This window comes from Ammospiza caudacuta, chromosome 5 (genome assembly GCF_027887145.1).
Source record: "Ammospiza caudacuta isolate bAmmCau1 chromosome 5, bAmmCau1.pri, whole genome shotgun sequence".
NCBI lineage: Eukaryota > Metazoa > Chordata > Aves > Passeriformes > Passerellidae > Ammospiza > Ammospiza caudacuta.
Window position 1 is genome coordinate 39,373,500 of NC_080597.1, and position 23,129 is coordinate 39,396,628.

The following is a 23,129-nucleotide window of genomic DNA, read 5'->3' on the forward strand; positions in this document are numbered from 1 at the left end:
TAGTTTACATGAATGACAGCTCTACTTTTTGCTTAAGGAAGACCATATGCTTTCCTAGATTTAAGTGCTACATATAATTTCCAGCAGAGCACACAACTACCTCCAAAAGACATTTATATTCAATGTATATGGAATATGTGAGTTTCAGCTGACTGTACAAATGAATTATATCTTGCCTGTAGTGTCTGCAAAACCCTTCAAACATATCATAACTCCCAACCATGAGGTGCAATCCAAAAAATTAAAAATTCAAGGAAAATAATGTCAAGAATGTGGAACATACAAATAGCTGCAGTGCATGGAAAAATATTTGCTGAAGTTCTCTGAAAAGCTGGAGCTGAATCAGTGCAAAAACTTTCCTGGAAAGAAGAATAAAAGGAAAGTATGAGATCTGGTTTTTAAAACCAAACTAACTGCATGATATTTTAGAACAAAACTGAGCTGTAGAAACTCTGCATTTCACTAACAAGCCAAGAAGAGCAAGTTGGAGTTAAAAGAGGATCCATGACCAGAAAGAAAAAGCTGAGCTGGAAAATGGAAATCAAGGAGTGGGGACTGGAACTAATGAAAACTTAGAAACCTGCTCCATGACATTGAAATTCCTGAGAGAGTGCATTTTGAACATGTGCCTATCAATTTGTCTAGAATTACTTTGTTGCTAATAAAGCACTCTATTTACATATTGTGTGCTGAAATCAAGCATTCTTCAGATACGAGGATTCTTAAAGAGTCAAATTTTCAGACAGCCAGCTGAGAGAGCAGCAGCATGATGGGGAGGTGACTTGTAAAATATCTGAGACATTTGGGGCAGGGGAATGCAGCTTTTAACTTGCATTACCTTTTTCCAGGTTATAGTTTCCAAGTTCTTAGGAAATGGCTCTGGGTTGAGTCTGTCCCCAGGGACTTTGCCCACAAGGACAAGACCACAGCAGGAGGCTGGAACCTGCACAAATTCCCTCCTTAGACATGAGTCGGGTGCTGCAGCCAAGCTGCCAGCCATGCTGTCCATGCCATGCTGATGGTACCAGTGCAATGCCAAAGCACAGCTAAACCACTCGTGGCAGTAATAAACAAAGACTGGCTTTGAGCTGTGCTTTGCAGCCAGCCACATTTTCAAACCCAGGAATGTAACATGTACCCCTGGATAATCACACAGGCTGCCAACGGGAAGGTATAAATTAGGTGCCAGGTAATCTTTCATCCACCTACTTAGACTGCAATTCTTTCTCTGGCAAATCTTTCATCTTGACTACCAGATGTTGTCTTTTGTTCTCAATCACGTTACGCCTGCAAACTGTCAGTGCATGTATCCCATGCACTGCTGTATGAGTAAGTCTGATGGATATTATGCAAATATCTCCAGATGAAAATCTGTTCTGAAAGACATTAAGAACAGCACGTTGCTGCAGGTACCTTGCAACTACTACTTCTTGTGAAATGTCAGACATCTTTATCAATATCAATGGAAATAAGAGCCTGAGCCGGCTGCACGACTGCCCACCATAAAACGGAGAGATTGAGAGATTGCAATTAGAAAAGCACAAATCATGCAAAATTTGAAGTGTATGAGGTTTGGTGATCCTCTCAAACTATACTTTGTTCCCTATAATTAGTTGAAAATAAAACTTATTTTCCAGTAGATTCAAAACCACATTTTATCCCCAGAGATTATTCCATTTAAAGCAAAATACATATTGCTTTTAGCTAAAGAAAACAGGCTGTGCATAGAAAAAACTTTATTATCTGTTATAGCTTGGTTACTAGAAGTTGCAACTCTGAACAAAAACATTTTAGTCTTCGTATCTTCAAATGCTGCGTGGTTTGTAACTATTTGTTTTCTCCCAAGAGAAAGGATGGCTGTGCTACCCCCCGGGTTTTGACATCATGGAAGTGAACCGTAAGTGAAACGGACAATAAGCACAGGGCTTTGTCCATTGCCATGTAGAATGACAGAATCATGGAATATTATGGAGTTGGAATGGATCTTAAAAATCATCTAATCCCAATCCCCTGCCATGGGCAGTGACACCTCTCTAGACCAGGCTGGTCAAGGCCTTACCCCAACTGGCTTTGATCACTGCCAGGGCTGGGGCATCCACAACCTCCCTGGGCAGCCTGTTTCAGTGCCTCATCACAATAAAGAATTTTTTGCAAAAATATCTAGTGTAATTTGTACCCATTACTCCTTGTTCAATCACTACAGTTCCTGACAAGGAGTCCCTCTCCAGCTTCCCTGGGGCCTCCTGAAGTGTAGAAGCAAATGGTAGTTGGTGACTTCGTACATCAAGCTGGTCTGAGGTGGTCCTGTCTAACCTCCCAAAACAAAGGACCCTCAAGCAGGTTGCTCCATTTATTTCCTCTTTTCCAGTCAAGTGGCTGCATGTTGGCGACCGCAGGCGGAAACACCGACCTCGCCGCAGGTGACAGAAGTCGCAGGTGGGAACGGGCAGCGCGTTCGGCGAAGGGGACAGGAGGCGGGGCTGCACTCCCACCCCCACTGCCCCCTCCCAACTCCCATTCCCCCCTCACAACGCCCCCTCTCAAATCCCAACTCCCACTCTCCCCTCACAACTCCCATTCCCCCCTCCCAACTCCCACTCCCCGGCCCGCCCGGCCCGGCCCGGCCCGGCCCCGCCCTGCTGCCCGCCCCCCGGCAATCTCGCGGGATTATGCTAATGAGCCGCCACCGCCCCGCCTCTCCGCTCCCCGCCCGCCCCGCGCCCTCCCTGGGCGGTGAGCGCGCGCGGCCGCGGTGCGCTGTGGGATAGTGGCGGTATAAAGTGTACGCTCGGCGCGGCCGTGGCTGAGGGGGCCGGCGCGAGCGGGGTATGAAGATGGCGGACGCCAAGCAGAAGCGGAACGAGCAGCTGAAGCGTTGGATCGGCTCCGAGACCGACCTGGAGCCGCCCGTAGTCAAGCGCAAGAAGACCAAGGTGAAGTTCGACGACGGTGCCGTCTTCTTGGCCGCCTGTTCCAGCGGAGACACCGAGGAGGTGCTGCGATTGCTGGAGCGGGGCGCCGACATCAACTACGCCAATGTGGACGGGCTCACCGCTCTCCACCAGGTCGGTGCTGGGCCGATCGAGGGACCCCTAGCCGGACTGGGGCGGAGGGGGGGGGACGAGGCCGCCCGAGTGCCCCCCCCAGAGGAGGAGGTGGAGGAGGAAGGGGCCGGAGGCGGCTGCGCTCCCTCCGCTGGGGGGTGTCGGGGCGGGGAGGTGGCGGCAGGGTCAGCCTGGGACCGGCCGGGGGCCGCGGGCCGAGTCCCGGGGCGGGCGGCTGCACCCCCTCCCCGCGGGCAGGGCGTCGGAAGGGGCGGATGGGCCTCTCCTGCGGCGGGAAGGAGGTGCCGCTGACCCTCTTTCGCTTTCCCCTTTTGGCAGCGCTTCCCTCGGAGGGCTGGGGGGAGCGGGCCCTGCCCCGTGTGGGCTGGGGGGGCCGGAGGCAGGTGCCCCCGGCGTGGGAGGGTGACCGCAGGTGAGGAGAGCGGGCCGCCCTCGGGGGGCGCTTCAGCCGCTGCCCCTTGCCCGGGATCCCGGTAGTAGTTCCGTGCTTCCCTCGGATTCCCGGTTCCGCAGTAGTTTAGCCGATTAAAGCCCGCTCCTGTGTGCGGGCGGCCGTGTTGAGAGAGGGATCATCTATTTCTCTCCGGTTTCTAGGGGAAACCAGTGTTTTCTTCAGTATATAGAAACGCGTATCAGGAAGGGGCTGCTTGTTTTCGTTACCGATGGCTCCCGCCGCAGTATGAAAGCTTAACTTCAAGGGGAGCGGGGATCTTATTTTTTTTTTCGTGCGTTGTAAAGTAGTGAAAAACCCAATCCATATTGCTTTGTTCTGGTGTGGGTATGTGGGACGGGAGTTGGTGCCGAGGGAGGTAACTTTCACTTGGGCCGGGGGGGGAATGGACGGGAAACTGGCTGTGAAGTTTCCTCAAAATGGATGCTTTGTGCATGTTGAACTTCATAGCAGTCTGATTGGAATCTCAAAACGTTAGCCAAATAAGGAAAGGCTGTGGCAATCCGGAGATAATGCGGGTTTGCCTGAATGGTTTTTTCTCTAGAAGGCCAAAAGCTTCCACACAATATTGGATTCACTGAATATCTGGAAAACAAAAAAATATCTCTGACAGGCTAACTTCTTGTTCTTAAGTTTAGAAGTTGTTCAGTAGTTTAAAAAAATATCTTAATGGTTTTGTGTTGTAGGTTAATCAAGTAGAAATCTTCCCAAAATGGTTATGTGAGGTGGTTTCTTACATTAAAAAAATGAGGTGGTGAATTTGTTTTCTTCATCCTGTATAGGTTTTTTAAGGATGTGAGGCTTTAGAAATTCATAAACTGCCTTGCAGAGCTGGATAGAATCCCCTTTTGAGCATGGGGTATAAAATTTTATGACTCTTAGCTCTGTTTGCTGTGTCTGAGTTGTCACTTGCTCCCCTGTATAGGGTGTTGGTTTACTTTCAGTTGTGAACCGAGCTGGAAGAATGAGTGTGTGTTGTGGTTGAGCTTGTCAGCGTGTTACTGCAGCACGGTTACCTGACTGCAGGCTAGCCTGTCACTTCGCTGCAAGCTTTTCTGTATTCATCCCCCTCTAATGAAGTTATGGTCGGGTCACGCTGCCAGGGAGCTCGGTGTGAGGAGCCATACCTTAACTGGTTAGATCCTTGGCTCTGCAAGTGCTGCGCTCCAGCCATTGGTAGGGGAGGATGACGCTTAGTTGAACTCTATTGTTAGAATGAGAGGTGGCGTTCTTGCCTTCTGATGTCCAGAAGGCATTTTCAAAATGTCTCTGATACTGTACACCAGAAAGCTCTCATCAGGGTAATTCTGAGCATATTCTCCCCCTTTTTGTACATTGTAGACAGCTTTCAGTTTGGAAGGGCAAAGTCTAAAAGAACAGAGGTAAAGATTTACATCTGCTAAAATTCTTGCTCACACTCCTCCTTCCCCCTCCCCTCCTTTAGTGATACCAAATGACCTTTTCTGATTTTATGATACTGGAAGTAAATAAGATCAGTTGGGAAGTTATAATCCTCTTGAGGCGGTACAGTAAGTGGAGGTTACCTGTTGCTATTAAAAAAGCCATAAAGCAGATCCATGCCTGTGACGACTCTGAAGGGTTTCACTTCATTATTAACACAAACTCATATTTTCTTCTAATATGCCATATAAAAGGTGCAAATCACACATGATGCAGTCTGTAGCATGAATTAATTTCATCAATTTTGGCTGCAGCATGAAAAAGCTGTATCTGTTCTCAAAGGAAGCTCTTCAAAAACTTGTCGTTCTTCCTGACACTTTTGACTGACTGATGGTAGTTGTGTTCAAGTCCATATTATTGTGTTTGAGATTGCCATGGAGTGCTGTTGCTGTGTGCTTCTTTGGTTTGTTGGGGTTTGTTCTGTGTTGTCTGTCAGATCCCATGTAGAAGACACTGCTCTTCAGAGAAATAAATTTATCTCAGCCAAGGTAAAATTACTGTAGGTTTTTGGGTTGTATCTTTTTTGTCCTCCATCAGTTTTTTCAGTTACTGACCAAATGCTTATGTCTGAAATAGCAATAGAATTAAATATTTAATGTAATATTTAGCCTTTTTTTCTGCTACATATGGCAGTTATAGGGAGAGACTTCAGCTTTTATTTTTCGCAGCACAGGTAGTTGGAAATGCTGAGGGGAAGTACCATCAATTCTGAAATTCTGGTGAACTTCAGATCTGGTCTCTAATGGAGGATCAAGCTTTGTTGCTGAGGCCATTAGCTAAGCTTTTTCTCTGAGTGGGGTAGAGTGCCATCCCCATCAGAGAGCTGCCTGTAGAATTGTTTCTGTTCATGCGTACGGGAAGGAAAACAATTACTTGACCTGGTAGCTGAGGGGAGGAAAGCAGGGAGGATATATATAGGTACTTGCTGCAGCCCTTGACAGTGCCAGTGAGCAGATTTTGTTTTATATCTGCACGTGCACGAGTGAGTGAACTTGGGTGCATCATATCTGAGGACAGATGAATTAAATTCTTTGGTATCTTACAGAAGAGGAAAAACTGTCATTAGGTTGTGGTTATTATTCCTCTATGGAATTTTGAGTTCAAAGCTTGTTTTAAGAACTTTTTCTACACAAGTCCTCAGGTTAGGCCTTCAGCACAAAGGACAAAAGTGTTATGTACTGTTTTCCTATCTGAGATATATGTGCAGTGTAGGATATTGCAGCAGGATACTGTGTTGTGCTGCATGATATGCATTATATACATATTGTGTGTGTGTATCTGTAAGACCAGAAAACTTCTAGATGAGAACTTTAAATTTACAATCAGATGTCAATGCCATTACTCCAGTGGAGGTGGGAGTTTTGAATGTTGCAGTCTCAGACAGCTGTTATGCAGAATGAACTCTAATTTGAAGTGCAGCTTTTTAATCTGCCTTAACAATGGAATGTAAGGGGAACTTGAGAAAAGAACGAAGCTCAAAGGTGAGCTGTGACCTTGCAAATTATTTGTGTCTCCAGAGTGGGGGGATAGAAGTGACATATTCCAAAATAATCTTGAGAAGAGGCTATATAATCTTTTTAATAAAACCTGATCTCGTCTTAGGCAGACATACTTTTTCAGAGTGGGATTCAGTTCTCTCGTCCCGAAAGCTTAACACCTGTCATTCCTCAGAGTTTGGACTCTCTTCTGCTTTCCTTGGCTTTCATGGAAGAGAATTTAGTTCACTAGCTCTGACTGGAATTTATTGCTTAAATGGCTGAAAGTAGTTTGTCTAGAAGTTCCATAGAGCTTTGTACAGGAGAGTGAAGCCCACCCTTTCTGGACAGCACTACAGAAAGGCTGCATGCAGTGGGGAGGGAGCACGATGTGGCCGGTTTCCTGGAAGGCTGCATTTCCTGTGCACGTTGCTCCCCTGGGAATATCAGATGTGCAGTGTGCAGTACCTGCACACACCTCAGCACTGGCTGAGATTAGGCTGTGGTTAGGTGTCACAGTTTGTGCAGCCTGCTTTTTGGCTGCCCTTTTTCTCTGACGCTGCTCAGACTAGGGGATGGCAACCTTGTTTTTGGCCTCGTTCTCTCTGGGTGAGGAAGGTGAGTGCTGTAGCCCAATTCCACCACACAGCATGGAAAGAGCATGTCCTGCTGTGCTGCTCTTACCTGTTCTGGGGAGGGCGCTGCTTTTGAGGTAAGATAAGGGGAATTGTCCTGGCTCTTTGTGCCTGGGGATCATTGTGTAACCCCAGGGGATGTTGTTGGTGAAGGGCCCAGCTCCTGTTGAAGGATTCATGTTGTCTTTTTTTTGTCTGTGACAACTACACTTTAATCAAACAAAGTTCCTCAAAGGCTATCTCTCTGTTTCAAATTGTGGCTTTTTGCAATTCTTTAGGTGCTCATTTGAATGTGAAGGTGAGACTGTTTTACCAACATTATAGTTACATACTAGTTTGCAGATAGAGCAGTATGTGGTAATAAATAGAAATTTTGATTTGCTGCCACTGTTGTAGGACTATGCTGTGTTTATCCCTGAATACTAATTAAGATTGTGTGTTTCACAGAATGTTTGCTTACCCTTTCTGAGTAAGGACAGTTATTGCTGTCATTGCCCGTGGGTTCTATGAGATTTATTTCCTAGATAAGAAGTACCTTCCTTTGCAGAGGTTTTTGCAACCGTTTATGTGAAAAATTCTGTCAGGCCTTTGGGTGGCATATTCTCAGTACCTGACATGGTAACAAGTGTGGATACCTTTGGCACCAGCTGTGTTCTTGTTACAACACCCTTTCAAACTGCAGCCAGTGATGCAAAAGGAACATAAAATCTCCCAGCACTGGTCCCTTTGCCTTAGAATTTGATAGAGGGTGTTAGGGCTGCCCTGTGTTCCTTGTGATGAGTGGTAGCCCAGGTCATGTGTTTGAGCTGGGGCTGCAGCACATCAAGCTCTAAGAGCAAAGACCAGGTTGCCAGTCCTAAATATCTAGAGTGTTTGCATCATAGCAGCAGCACCCAAAATCCAAGGGTAAGGGAGGTATGGAAATAGCTCAAAGCTGTCCTAGTAACCTCCTGGCTATGACTTCTGCCATTACTGTTTCAGAGAATGAAAATACTGGTGTATATGGTAAACTTGTTAACTTTTCAAAACTGTTGAGTAGGAGGACTTCATTTCGTACTGAAAGGTTGGTGCTCAGTTGCAAAACTGATGTTCAAGTCTCACTGTTTGGATAGGAACCAAGCTGCTAATCACCAAACCTCCTAATGCTCTCATGGTGGATGGTCTACCGCTGAGAATTTTGGGGTAATTTGTTCAGCTTGTTTTATTACTCTTTTATAGTGGCTTTTTTTTTTAATCTATGTTTTAAGATAAACAGAGAAAATGAGTCCAGAAATAAATGTAATGTTGACTTCACTCAGTGATCAGACTACAGAGGCATATTTGTTTAAATTCTCTTTTGTGATTGGTTCTTGTGTGGGCCACAGATCTTTCTGTAGTTACAGTAGCTAGGTTCAGATGGTACAGTAAGTACTTGTTAACTTCCTACTGATGTTGTCATCCAAGATTTTAATTTTTTTTTTTTACTCTTTGAAAGGGAGGCAAGAAGAGAGGAAAAAAGGTGTGATTTTCCATAACATACTGTGAGTGTAATAGTGGATATTTAAATACTGTATTCAAAAAATTGTATTCTCCTTGGTGTTTTATGAAAGAAATGAGTAACAATCTCTTTACCTTTTTAGGTTTATTGTTTCTGTCAAATATGAACCTGGGATTTCTATGTATTTTCATTGCTATGGATATTTCTTGTGCACAAACAGAATAACCCAAGTGAATTCTAGCATATAGAAATTACTCAAAGTATTTAAAGCTAGTTTTCATGTTAGTGTAACTGACAGGTTGCTTAAACTTGCTAGTCATGGAGGAAGAGTTCTGCATTCCAATGTAAGGATGAATTCTTCAGGTAGGAGTTTAGTATTTACTGAAGCTAATATTCAGGGACAATTTGGTCTCTAAATATGAATTTCACTGTAGCATTAATGCTGCTTTTACAGTACAGCTTTGTCTGTGGTTTTCTGTGTGTTCTAATATATTTTTGGTATTATTAGAACACTTTCTCATGATAGGTCATCAAAAAGCACCTTGTAAAAGTAGATGAGGTGTGCTTTTATATGTATGAATAAAATGGATATGAACACACTTGATTTAAGGCCTTTATGATTTTGACATTGTAGTAGCAAGAATGCTGTTTTACTAAATTATTGAATTTCAGTTGTTAGCTATATCTGAGGCTAGGAGACAGAAGCAGTCAGTATAAATCACTAGTAGATTTACCCCTCTGGAGGGATCTGTATTCCAGGCTTAACAATATGTGCTGTGTTGTAGTTGGAACAGATGGTTTGACAGGCTCTTGTGCAGTTCTTTACTTGTTTATCCCTTTGCTCACGCTCTCAGTTGCTCCCTTTCTCAAAGTTATTACTTAGGCTAGTAAGACACTTAGTGCAATCCTCTCAAAAACTGAGAGCCCAGCAAATTGGTTCTCTGTCAGTGTAATTGTGTTTCCTGAGGCTGCAATCAACAGCATGTGGAATTGAGGAACATGGCCTGTCCTAGCACATACTGGTATTTTATCCAAGGATACGTCCAGATGGGTTAGACTTAGATCAATTAATATGCTCTGAACGCAGTGTGGAGGTAGTTTTGAAACTGTGGCATGAGTACATCACCTTTCTGGGATTCTTGAAGCCAAGAATCTGTAAATTATATTAAATACTGCTGTATAGTAGTGTAAATATAGATCATACCAGGTGAGATATGTAGCATGTGAGGGCATTTGCCTAACAAGTGCTTTGTCAATGCCCAAGAGTATATTTTTCTTCATTGATCTTGACAAGTGTAAAATGCAAACTGGAATGCAGCTGTAAGGCAGGGGAGCCGTCCCTAAGCTGGTCAGCCTCTGATGCTGCTGCCTGGGTGGAGACATTCCGAGCTCCTTTACTTTCCTATATGCATTCCTGAAATGACAGTCCATGGAAAGCACGACGTACGGCGTAAGAGTAGCAGCATTCCTCAGCTGTTTCCAGTCACTTCAAGTCTGTGAGACAGGATACAAAAAGGCAAAAGATGATCGCAGTACTTGGTGGGGGGAAGCATTGTTGAAATTTTTTTTTCCAATGTATTGTTTTGTCAAGACCTGGTACCCAGGTCTTGTTTCAGTTATTGAGCACTGAATCAGCCACTGTGCTTATCCTGGAAACCGAATCTTTGCTGGCTCATTAACAAAACCAAAATTAGAGCAATATGATGAAGTCCTTGAACGAGACTGTTTCCCATTTATGCCTGAGTGGTGTTAGCACTTACCCCATTAACAATATATTTGTCAGGCTAATGGCTTCTAAAGGTCTGTTAAACAGAGAGAAGGGTGGAGTTGGCTTTAAGAAGAGGGTGAACCCTCTGAGAATCAAATGTAGCCGCATTTTGGGCCTACACATTTGGGCCTAGGTTTATCTTCAAGATCGCAAATAAATAGTTCCTATACTACTGTAGTTTCTGAATGCTTAAATTTGGTCTATAACTGGCACATGACCATTGATTCTGATACTAAATTATCTGTAAGCTATTGTTAGAAATGGTTGTAGCCCTAAAACATTCAAAAGGGCCATGTCTCTCACTGATTTTTTTTTTTAATTATTTTTAGTTCAGTCTGAAATATGCTTTGATTGATTTTCTCATGTTATGATTGTAGTTCAGGGCCTTGAGTTGGGACTGACACCTTGCTTTGGTGTGATCAGATAGCCAGCCAGTGGTGATTATTAGACAAGTTTTAGTTCTGGGGTGATTATTTAGTTTTGGAATTTGTTTTACTGCCCTGATTGTGAAGCAAGAAGAGTAATGGGAATCATCTATATTGATCACTTCTTGAGTATTTGAGGTTTCTTGTACATCAGAGAATTACTTGCAAGTGTTAGCTTTGTGTTGTGGATCTGATAGGGTTTTCTTTTTTTTGTTCTTTCACTGAAGGACTGAGGTGAACGTTAACAGGAAACCTGTTTGTTAGTAATTCTAACAAATCTCCAATCTTATAGGATGAACTTACCTTACTAGTTTTTCTTAAAATTCACACTTGAAGCAAGTATTTATATTGGGCAAAATAATATCTTCATCTGGTAACCAAGGTGAACAATCTGACAGGCACGTACCCTGTATGTGTGTGGTCAGTGCTGCCTTCTGGAGCAGTTCACTTGGATGAAGCTTGCACTGAGGAGCTGCATTCCTCTGCCAAAGCTGGGATCCTTGTGGGCCCCTTTGGAAACTGGAATACCATCTCAGGCTTTGAAACTTTCAGTTTACAAATGTCCTAAAATTTGCTTTAGTGCTCTTGACTGAAAACCTACACTTTTCTTACTGAAGTGGAAAAGTTGTTATTTTAAGGCTGCAAAGCATGTTGTCCCAAGTTTTAACAAAAGTGTTGTTGCTTACAGTGTGTTTGCAAATAGATGCAATTATGCTTGAATAAGTAAGCTTAAGTGAATAGATTTATTTTGATAAAATTATTTTCTAAAATTGTATCTCCCCACCCCAGAGATGAAACAATCTGAAACTACTTGTGTTATTTCCTCAATCAATGTGAATTATAGCTACTTGTCCTGTATTCTAGAAAATGTAAGTAACCCTGCTTATTGTTGTTGCAGCATTAAGTTATTTTTTTATTTTTATTTGTATTTTTATGAAAAGTCAATGCTCTTTTACTTGTTTTTCTAGTCTCTTTCTTGGAGATGTTTTTAAACATGGTGCTTGAACCTTCTGAAACTTTGGGCAAAATGAATTACCTTAGGTTTTATCCAAAATGAAGACTGAAAATTGAGGTGCAAACGTTGTGTCTGCAGGCCAAATGTGCACTCCTCATAAGTAATAATCTCATTTTTATCCACTCATATAAAACAATGTCTCCAGAAAGCTTGCCAAACTTCACAATTTCCCACCACCTTTTATTCAGCTATTGTAGCAAATTGAATTAAGTCCTGTGTTTTTGAGGAGCCTGCACTTGATCTCCTCAGTAGAAAATAAGTTTAGTGCTTACCTCTGAAAGAAGAATTTTTGTGTAATGTCAGTTTCTTGGTTTCTGAGTGTAACAGAGCAGAGGGGGCGAGTTGTGCTAGCACTGGCACTGTCAGTGGCTTTTTGTTCATGAACCTCCCTGGACGTGGCTTTTGGTCACTCGTTGTCTGCTTCCTTGCAGACAGCCTGGCCTGCTAGCACCTGCTTGCTTGGCTCTCTGGGCCTGTGTGTGTACGTGTTTAATAGCGATAGTGAATGCTAATGCTGTATGTCACAGTGCTTATCAGGTGTTTGTGCACTCGGGAAGAGAAACAGCTTTCCTGCATCCCTGCAGAGGAGTAACTTAACAGGTCTGGTGTCTCTTGTGCTTAGCACTTCTAATAGACTTATTCAGTATTGAAGGTGGACTGCGGCCGGATCTGTCAAATGTGACTCCTAAGAAAGCTCACGAAGTTACTGTAGAAACCAGTCTTATCTATAGCTCTAGGTAAATACAGCACTGGTGATTCAAAAGCTACCAGTTTTAAGGAAAATGGGGAACATCTTGATGTGAATTATATATTATAAAGCGTTTTATTGCTTACTCATGTGGGATCTGGGAGTGGGAGAGCTCTTTCTCAGTTGTTTTCTCAGCAATTGAGGAGGTTGCTGTACTCTGTAATAGTAAAATCATGTCAATTGTATTATATTAAATAGCATTTTTAAGCTCAAGTAGCTGTTAAGATGTGACTGCTGGAGATGAGCACTATTAGAATTTTTTCTGCAAGAAGCCTAATTTTGTGAGAATCGCTGTAACTTTCTGGAGCCTAATTGTTAGTAGGTTCTATGGCATGAGGAACAGGGAAACAAGAGTTTTTCTGGATGTGTATGGAGCAGTTTCCAAGGGAAGATAACAGCTTCAGTTTGAATTACAAAGACTTTGCAAGAGCTAGGAAAGCCTACTTGTGATTTTTAAGATGTCAGGCTTCAAAAGCTGTTGCTGCAGTTATGGTTTGGCATCCTTTTTTAGGCTAAGACACCTGCTGTGTTAGGTGCATATGCTGGATGAAAACATAAAACCAAGAAAGCTCTGGCATAGAGAAGCTTGCATTATAGTAGTCCTATTAAAAATACTTTTCCTTCAAGTTTGTTTTTAAGATTTTTGTTACGGCATCTTGTGTGTGTTGTGGATTTTTTTTTTTTCCAAAACACAATATATAAATAAAAGCACCACTGAAAGCTGAAGGCAGGCAAACTGGAGATTCAAATAAAAGACTAAATAGGACTTAAAAGTAACTTTCTGTTAAGAAACCTTGGCATCAGAGCCATATCCTCTTCAGTGACATCATTTATCATCAACTAAACAGAGATATGACTGCAGTGTTTGCTTTAAGAGCTGATATGTAATTTCTCCCTTTTGGGAGATCCTCCAAGGGCTTTGTATCTCAATAGTTTCTTACCTGCACATATTTTAACCAGTACTTTGTCTTTTCAGGACAAGCTCTCATGACAACATTTGAAAGATGTTGTTCTTTCATTTCTTGTAAGAGTTTGGGCCCTTTTGATTTTTTTCTCTGTAATTATCTAATTTTATTTTATATTGCCAAGTTAAATGACTTAAATATGGGAGAATTTTTGTGGTGCTTTTTTCTCCTGTTCATTTTGCCTTGTCATTTTTCTCTGCTGATAATGCTGATAACATTCTTTGAATTCTGTTATTACTTGAAGGGTGCTTATGCAGAATTTAAACAATTGACAGCCTAAGTCAACTGATTGGACTGCTTCATTGCAGCTTAGCTGCAAATATTACTTAGGTTTTAAACTTAAGTCAGAATCCTCACTTTTTAAAACAAAAATGGCTTCAGCTGTTCTGCTGATGAACTCATAGTAGGCTGTAAAGCTGAGGAGTGTCACTTAACTAGGAGTGACATCACTAACTGTTTATCAATGCACTTCTGTACTTATCTTTTTGTAGCTGTGATTCGTGAGACCCATATTACTCCACACAATTGCATAAGTTTCTCTTTTGAAGAAGTTCTGTGACCTAGATCAAAATGGGCATTGGGAAACTCAGGGTAAAAAACAATCTTCTGATCCTAAGATAGAACAGTGATGGAGATAGGAATTTTTTAAATCCAGGTAAATTGCCCCTCTTTCTCTTTTTATGTCCTCCTGTCTCCTTGGTCTACTCATGTTACAGAACCTGGATTTTTGACAATCAAATCCATCTGCCTTGTGGCTTTTATTAAATAAGAAGCATTGGTTGGTTATTGGTGCTTCTAGATTTATAAAAGCAGTGTCCAAATTCAGGTCTTGCTCTGTAGAGACCTTAACAAGGTGCTGGTGTTTACAGAAATCCAGTCTGGGCTCTGCTTTGATTTCTTTCTCCAAGAAAGGCTGATGATGGTTGGTTCCTTTAGTACTATCAGCATCTATTGAGACACATGATGTGTACATGTCTGCTTTTTCTCCTCCTTGTGAGGTTACCTAAGATGACTCTACAAACACCCAGACCAATGAGTGCACTATAAATTTCTCTCTCTGGAATGTTTTAACTTTGCTTAATTGCAGAATACATGGAATTGTTCCTGTAAAGCCAAATATGTAAATCAAGGGTTTCCATATACTTTGGCTTTTGTCAGCCTCAGAGTGTAGATTGTGAAATGCTTCTGGCACTTCTGATGACTCTTGATTGACTGAGAATATTATGACTCTGTTAAGGTATTTATCTCCTTAATCCCAATTATTTTTCGTATAATCATAGAGTATTAAGGGTTGGAAAGGACCTTAAAGATTATCTAATCCCAGCCAAACCCGTGCCATGGGCAGTGACACCTCCTGCTAGATCAGGTTGGTCAAAGCCTTACTAGAACTGGCTTTGAACACAGTCAGGGCTGGGTCATCCACAACCTCCCTGGGTAGCCTGTTCCGGTGTCTCACTGCACTCACAGTAAAAAAATTTCTTTAAACATCTAGTCTAAATTGCCCATCTTTCTATTTGTACCATTACTCCTATTTCTAGCACTACAGTTCCTGACACAAAGTCCTTTTCCAGCTTCCCAGTAAGCCCACTTCAGGTACTGGCAGGTTGCTGTAGGGCCTCCATGCAGCCTTTCCTTCTCTGGGCTTAACAGCCCTGATTCTTGCAGCCTGGTCTGCCAGGGACGTGCTCCAGACCTCTTACCAACTCTGTGGTTCTCCTCTGGGCTTGCTCCAACACTTCCATGCCCTTACCTTGAGAGCATCAAAACTGTACACGCCACTCTAGGTGGGGTCTCACAAGAGCAGAGGAGAGGGGGAGAATCTCCTCCCTTGACCTGCTGACCACACTCCTTTTGACACAGGGTATGGTTTGCCTTCTGGGCTGTGATCTCGTGCTGACAACTCATTCTGAGTTTTTCATCAAACATCGCCCCAGTTCCATTTCCACAGAGCTGCTCTCAGTCATCTCTCTGCCCAACCTGTAGGTGTGTCAGGGTGAAGTCCAGTTTTAGTAATGCTCTGGCTTTAGAAGTGGCATATGAGAATCTTTCTTAAAGTCTTAGGTTGAGATGCAGATAGTACATCCAGTTTAAGCACAGTGAGGTGGTGGGGGGTTCTGCAGTCTTCTTGCTTTCTGCATGTAGGACTTCAAGTTCTAGACAGTGCAGTGGTTTGAATTTTATCAATTGGTGTGTGGGAACTCAGCACATCATTCCTGATGTGCAGAGTCACCGAGACAACCCTTGGGGGGGCTCGGAAGTCCTGGAACGTTGCCAGAAGTGTTTGGTGGCTGGACTTTGATCCTGCACAGGACGCAACACCTGTATGAGGATGGGAGGATCACATGGGGATAAATGGTGAAGGAATAGGTTAATTATAGAGTGAAAACACAGGTTTTGGAATCTTGGTACAGGGAGGTTCTAGGAGACAAGATGGAGGAGTTAGGGCGTGTCCTGTCCTTCTTCTTCTTGTCATCCATCTTCGGTGGTGATGGTGGCGCTTTGAGATCGGTTCTTACTGAATGTGCACTTGTCAATAAGGGTGAAAGGTATTGGGGAGAAAAGGTAAATATCTTACACGTAGTTTTTGGTATAAAAATAAGCGGCCGCCCCGAGGGAGTCAGAGTGTGCTCATGACTGGCTTGCTGTGTGGATCTCTGTCGGGCCGGGAGAAAATATTGTAGATAAGAATTAATAAACAACACTGAAGAATTGAAAAACCTGAGGACTCCTTTCGTCCTTTGGAGCGCGGGCTGCCTCAAGGCCATCCAGAGCCTTACCAGGCCATTAGAACAGCCGAGACGGGACATTGGTGGAACCTGACTCTATGATAACAAATGCTTGGAAAGAAGTTATTAGTCATTGTAGTCAATATTGCAGGAATTTGTCAATTTCTTTGAGGATAAATATGATTCTCTCCTTGCCCAAAACACTGTATGCATACAAAAGCAATAGTGTTGCCAGTTTAGCAGAGAATGAGGAGTGAAGTTCTTCCTAATATATGATCACAACTAGGTTGGAATCAACTTGGTTGGAAAAGACCTTTGAGGTCCAGTCCAACCTATGACCTTAAGCCACCTTGTCAGCTAGACCATGGCACAAAGTGCCACATCCAGTTGTTTCTTAAACACCTCCAGAGACTGTGACTCCACCACCTCCCTGGGCAGCCCATTCCAATGCCCAGTGACCCTTTCTGTGAGCAATTTCTTCTTAATGTCCAACCTGAACCTCAGCTGGTGCAGCTTGAGTCTGTGTGCTCTTGTCCTGTAGCTCCTGTCTGGGAGAAGAGACCGACCCCCACCTGGCCACAGCCTCCTTTCAGGGGATGCAGAGAGTGGCTGGGTCTCCCCTGAGCCTTTTCTCCAGGCTGAACATCCCCAGCTCCTGCAGCTGCTCCTCCCTGGGCTGGTGTTCCTCACCCTTCACCAGCCTCACTGCCCTTCTCTGGACTCGCTCCAGCATCTCAACATCCCTCCTGAAATGAGGAGTCCAGCCCTGGGCACGGCACTCGAGGTGCAGCCTCACCATGCAGAGTACCAGGGACAGTCACTGCCCTGGTCCTGCTGGCCACACTGTTCCTGACACAGGCCAGGGTGCTGTGGCCACCTGGGCACGCTGCTGGCTGCTGCTCAGCTGCTGTTAATCAGCACCCCCAGCTCCCCTCCTGCCTGGGCGCTGTCCAGCCACCCTGTCCCCAGCCTGCAGTGCCACCTGGGATTGTTGTGGCCAAAGTACAGGACACGGCACTTGGTCTTGCTGAACCTCGAATCATTGGATTCATTCCATGGATCCAGCCTGTCTGGGGCTTCTGCAGAGCCCTCCTACCCTCCAGCAGATCAACACACACCCCCAGCTTGGTGTTGTCTGTGAATTTCCTAATGGCAGACTCAATTCTCATCAGTAAAGATACCAAACAGGGCTGTGCCCAAAGCTGCTCATGGGGGATGCCACCAGGCACCATCCAGCAGCTGGGTGCAGCACCATTCACCACCACTCGCTGGGCCCAGCCATCCAGCCAGCTCTGACCCCAGTAAAGGGTGCCCTGTCCAAGCCATGGGCTGCCAGCTTTTCCAGGAGTGTGCTGTGGGAGATGGTGTAGCAGAGTGATGGGGTCTTCTGGAATAACTAGGGAAAGGTAATGTGTCTGCCCCGATCTCTGCAAGGGGGATGGAGGGAATGAAGGTAGCTTTTAATTTGCAAATTACACTGGGCACAGTGTCTAAACTGAAAAATACAGCAGGGCTGTAATGTACTGGCTGAGTGGACTGGTCTGTCATGATAAGAGACTCTTCCCTCTAGCCAGCAAGGGGTGAATTTTACAGTTGAGTCAGTGGTGTGGCTGCTTTGCTGTGTTGGATTTGAATGTGTACTCTGAGGCTTGTTTAATGTGAGACTTTTGACTTGCCTTCAAGTGTACCCCTTTGTCTCTGTCTCAGGTAATGTCCAGAAAAGCAAGAATCAAGAGGAAGTGCTGCATCTCATCAAAATAGTGCAAAAGATCCAATTGAACTGGTTATAGTAAAGGCTGTAGGACTTGCAGTATTGAGGAAAGCTTCCTGGAAACCTCTTGCTGGAGATGCTAGTTACAAGCAGCTGTGGTCAGAAAAAGTTGCATTTTTGCTACAGGAATAGCTGTTATTTATGGGCAAGTATCAAAAGGTTCTAGATTAGAGCAGCCTCATAAGGGCTTTGTTTGTCTACTTAGCTTTAGAAGTATTGAGATCTCAGACTTTTGTATCTGTTTCACTTAAACAGGTTTTCATTTCTACCCCAAGGAGTGGTAGCCTGTTTTTAAACCAGGCTGCTGTGATGGCTGCTGTCTAACTCTATATACTTTTCTCCCCTGCCATTTCAAGTGTAATTTATATTTTATGGTTAATAATTCTTAACATTGAGTGGCTTTTCTTTGCAGCTATTAAGAGGTGTCTTCATGTCACATAGTTTCTGTTGATTGTTTTGGTGTCCCCTGTGTTCAGGATTGAATAGACAGGTGTGCTCTAGAACCTTCAGATGTATAGAAGTGATGCAATTAGTCTGCAATATCACCATGTCTTCATACTGTTTTTAGAGTTACTACAGTTGCTTAGCTGATTGACACTGCTCTTCAGCCATAAAACAACAAGCTACAATTTTGGCTTTAAATCTCTGAATCCTTGATGCAATGAACTTTTACAGCATTCTTTTTGAGCTTGGGAATTGAAGCCAATGTCAGTAACTTTTTTCTTTTCTTTTCGAAGATTGTTCAAATTGACAAGCTTTAACTTTCAAGTGTCTACTTTAGTCTTAGTGTTGGGTTTGACCTGTGATTTCAGTGTAAGTGTCACATACAATTAAATAATTCTGAATTTTCTGTATTGCCATAATCCTTTCCTATATTTTGCCAGTAGTTGTAACTACTTGTACTTCCACTAAGCACCATAAATCACTGATCCTTTTTTTCCCCTGATTTCCTGCAAAGGACTCTGGGGAAGGAGAAGAATGGATGTTGTGCGTTTGCTAATTGGTAAATGTATGAGTTGTTCGTGCCGCTGAATTAGGAGATAGAGAAATCTTTGAATGCATGAAGCCGAAATCCTGGCTCTCCATCACTGTGATATGGGCTTATTTAGTTTGTAATTTCATCCAGCATTTGAGCTAAAACTGCTAGTAGATATTAAATTCTCCACCAGCAGTTGAATCTCAGGAGTAAGGCTCAGGGCAACTTTTGCCTCAGTTGATGAAGTTCTAGTAAACTTGCTTTGATGAACTTAGATTTTATTTTGTGCATGTACTGGCACAGGCAGCTCCTTCAGCTTGTAACCAACTGTGATGTGTAATCAAGTATAGCCAGATTGCTCTGACCTCCTGCAAGCTGGTCTCCTAAAATGGAAATTATCCATTTTGCAGATGGAAATTGGAGCCAAGCAGCTGTGAATTCCAGTAGACAAATACTGAAGCAAACTCATAACTTTGGTCTTCTATTCAAAAACCAGATGACAGTTGAGCCTTGCATTTGCCACTTGCTTTCAGTCTTTTCCCAGGAAGTTGGGGAGTATTTGTATGAAGGCACTGCTTAATAGACAAAGTTTTTTGTTTCTTTTTTCACATAAGTCTTTTCTTTATAATACTTACTTTCCCTCACTTCCTCTCCTAAAACAACAAACTCTTGCTATTCCCCAACCTTTACTTCCATGACTGCTGTTTTAGGGAGTTAGTGATTATTTGCACTGAATCAGCTTTTACTGATTGAATGGCTGGAAACCAGGCTAGGTTGACAAATATGTACATTTTCATGCAGCAGTGCTGCTGATCACCTGCAGTTGTAGAGGTTGGTGTGGAATTGCTTAGCTATATAAAGCCTACTGAATGTAGAAATGATAAATTATATGGTTATAAGGACATTTCCATGAATCTGTGGCTCAGAATAAAATGTATTGCCTGGATGAAAGATCTACTGTTTCATCCTTAGTTTAGCTTTGGAAATTGAAGACAAAAACTGGGTGAAATTGTAATAATTGCTAGTGTTCTGTGCTGTTCCCAGGGGGCTACTTATTTAAACCTATAAAACCATAATTTAACTGTTGTAGAAATTTTTAGCCTGTGTGAAAGCTTGCTGCATATTTTAGGTTTTTGTGGAGGCTTGCAACTAGCACTACTTCAGATTTAGTTTTTGACAAAAAATCTGACTTGTAGGCAGAAGCAAAGCTGGCATTTAATATATGCAGGCAAACCACAAACAGTTCTGTTAACATGTTCCCAAGGGTCCTACATAAACTGGAAGAAAAATTATGCAGCCTCCTTAATCTGTGTTCCTGGTAGCCGTACTGAAGCTTTGTCTTTAAAGAAGAAAGGCTTTTGTGGTTATGCCCTAAGGGTGCAAAAAACCCAACTAATGCATTGAAAGGTGCAAAATCATAAGAATCTTTCCAATAGCCAGATCACAGTAAGAATTTTTTTTTGTGGTAAGTGCATTTTGAGTGATCATTAAGAAGGTGAAAGACAAAATAGAGCGGTGGTTTGTTAAAAATGATGTAAAAGAGAAAGAAAAACACAACCAAAAAACTTCTGCTGGTCCTTGAAGACAAAAAACTGCTGTTGCAGTTTTACAGCCTTTCTGATTTAGCTCTCAAGTGGTAGATGCAGTGGGCACGGTACTGCTTTCTGTTATGAGGTGGGCTGTATTTAAAGTATATAAAGTATCTTTAGATGCTGGTTGTTGAGTGTCTGGTGGAAGGGCTAGATACTTCTGCCACTGAAGTATCTGGGGGACATTTGCTTAGCCTTTGTCTGCTTACTTTTAGGTGAAATAAAAATGAGGGATTTTCTTCTACTTTAAAGACTCTTTAATCTGAGTTATGAGGTTTTGATTTTTATGGTCTAAGGAATTCTGACTTCCTCAAATCCTTGGCCGTTAAAATCAGGTACATAACTAGAGATTGTTCAGTAGATAACTACAGTAAAGCATCCTATCTTCTGCTTCTTGCTGTATTCTCATGCCTTACTTTTTTTCTGTTCCTAAGGTTACCAGAAGGAGTAAAATTATTTTTGCTTTACACATCTTTTTCCTATGTGCATTTAGCCAGCAGTTTTCAGAATGCTGTTTGATAGCATGTAGTGTGGTCTTTCCTGGTTTAGTCAGTCCAAGCAAGGAGTTTCTCTCCAGTCTAAATGCAAGCATACAGGCTTGAGTCTGCTGAACAGGGATGTCTTTGCTCAATCTATTCCTGGATCTCAGAGCTTACTTTTTTTGGCAAGTAGGTAGGCATGTGTTGTAATCTTTCCACCTACTGCAAAGTTAGTCTGGACAGAAGTGTGGTCTTAATTCCTGAAAAGCATGGCATAGGAAGCAGAGAAATGAGTGGAATAGAGAAATTGTTGCAGCATACCAAGCAGAAAAGGTTTGTTGCAAAAAGAGAGTAACAAGTTCTTTTAATTGCAGGATGTTCTTTGTTCCACAAAGCAGAAATGTTTGTTGTTATGCAGTTGTTAACTTTAGTGCTGTGTAAGCAAGCAAATGTTTATTTAATACATGGGTTATCTTACATTCCTAGAGTTTGCCTTATGTTGTCTTTTGACCTTTTTTTTTTTTTAATGACATGTGAAGGGGTGACTGAGAGGTGCCAGAGTGTACTGGCTTGATGAGAAATAAGTTTCAACAGAAGGTATTTTGGGGTGTGGCTTTGTTTGTTTGTTTAAATGAAAGTATGATTTAGATTGTCTGCTTTGAATAATGATTCTTTTAATTGGGTACAGAAACATAGATGCCCAATATAGTTCTTCAGGAGTATAGTCTGGGGAGATCAGGACTTTTGTTAGTGTCCTAACTAGTGCTTGTCTGTCTGGTTTTCTTGTTTTGGGATTTTTTTCCCCTTTTTGGAGACACTGCTGGCTTTTTCTACACTCCAGTAGCTTTTTGGCTACTGAAGCAGAAATCTTCTGCAGAAAACCTGAATTACTCCACAGATGTGGATGTAGATCTTTCTCGAGATCCTGGTCTGATTAGAGCTATTAGTTGCTACAGAAATATGAGAATTTATGTGGCAACTGCTGTATTCCATGGCTTTTCTCTCATGATGGGCCTGACACAGAGACACAGCAGAAGTTCCTCATGAAGCAGTGGCTTCACTCGTGCTGGGCCGTGCGTGGGCCTCTGAAGACATCTTTCCTGCTCTGCAGTGCATCAGAGTGGAAGATGTGTGTGAAGTTTGGGGAGGAAGAGCACCATCAAATACACAAAATATGCTTGCTTGCATTTTAATATTTGATTCTTTTTGAAGAAAAATTTTAACTTACTATACCATTCTGTCAAACATAGATTGTACTGTATTTGTATCTGTAACTGATCAATCAGTAATTGAGGGGCCCTATAGTAGAACTGGGGGGATTCTTGACATTTCCTGGGCTGTTTGGTGTTTGCTTTGTGGTGTTTTGGGTTTTTTTTCAAACTTACCTTATTTAGTTGGGTAGACATAAGTTACCCTAAGGAAACTGAAAAATTTACTTCAACCTGTAAACATTTTGGCATTTTTTGGAAACAGGAATGCTGTCATGTGAAAATATCTGATCTTGCAAATTGTATTTTTTTTTTGTAATAGTGTCTTCACACATGTAATGTAATAGCTATTAAATAAAAGAAATGCTGTCTTGCTGTTCAGACACCTTATTTCTAACATGACAGAGAGGATCTTTCAACAGTCTCTGATTTTTATTAAGTTTTCATTTATAGAAAGCAGAGATCCTAAAGTAATAATTTAAAACTGCACAATTGGTTACCTTCTTGCATATGAGACGGTATAAGTTTAGATCTCTACTGGTAAAAAGATCTAAAGGTTGGGTCTCTAAAATCAATCCAAGAGGTGATAAAACTGTTGCTATGTACTTGAGGGCAAAGCAGGAATGGGTTAAATTTTGTATACTGATATTAAAGTAGTTGAAAGATTTTTTTAAAATAAATGTGCTGTAACTCTTGCTTCAAGCTCATTTGAATTGTTAATTTCAGCAAATTTTATCTTGCTTTAACTATAGTTCTGTAGTTGTGATGTTCTGAACACGCTTAGACTTAAAGCATCCAACAAAAACAAAGTAGCTTGCTTGCAGTAATGGAAAAAATGACTCAGTCCAAGTTGAGAACAGAAATTAGCTAAAAGGCAAACAGTAATTCTTAAAAC

At 42.4% G+C, this 23,129-nt stretch overlaps 1 protein-coding gene across 4 annotated transcripts in view; it reads left to right on the forward strand.

The window, feature by feature from the left end:
• Positions 1-2,762: 2,762 nt before the first annotated feature.
• PPP1R12A (protein phosphatase 1 regulatory subunit 12A) overlaps positions 2,763-23,129 on the forward strand; it is a 113,034-nt gene continuing 92,667 nt past the window's right edge. For all 4 annotated transcript variants that reach the window (XM_058804530.1, XM_058804528.1, XM_058804529.1 and 1 more), the window contains exon 1: positions 2,763-3,065. In XM_058804530.1, the coding sequence (XP_058660513.1) occupies positions 2,829-3,065 (237 nt within the window). In that variant the 5' untranslated portion in view covers positions 2,763-2,828. The remainder of the gene's footprint in view (positions 3,066-23,129) is intronic.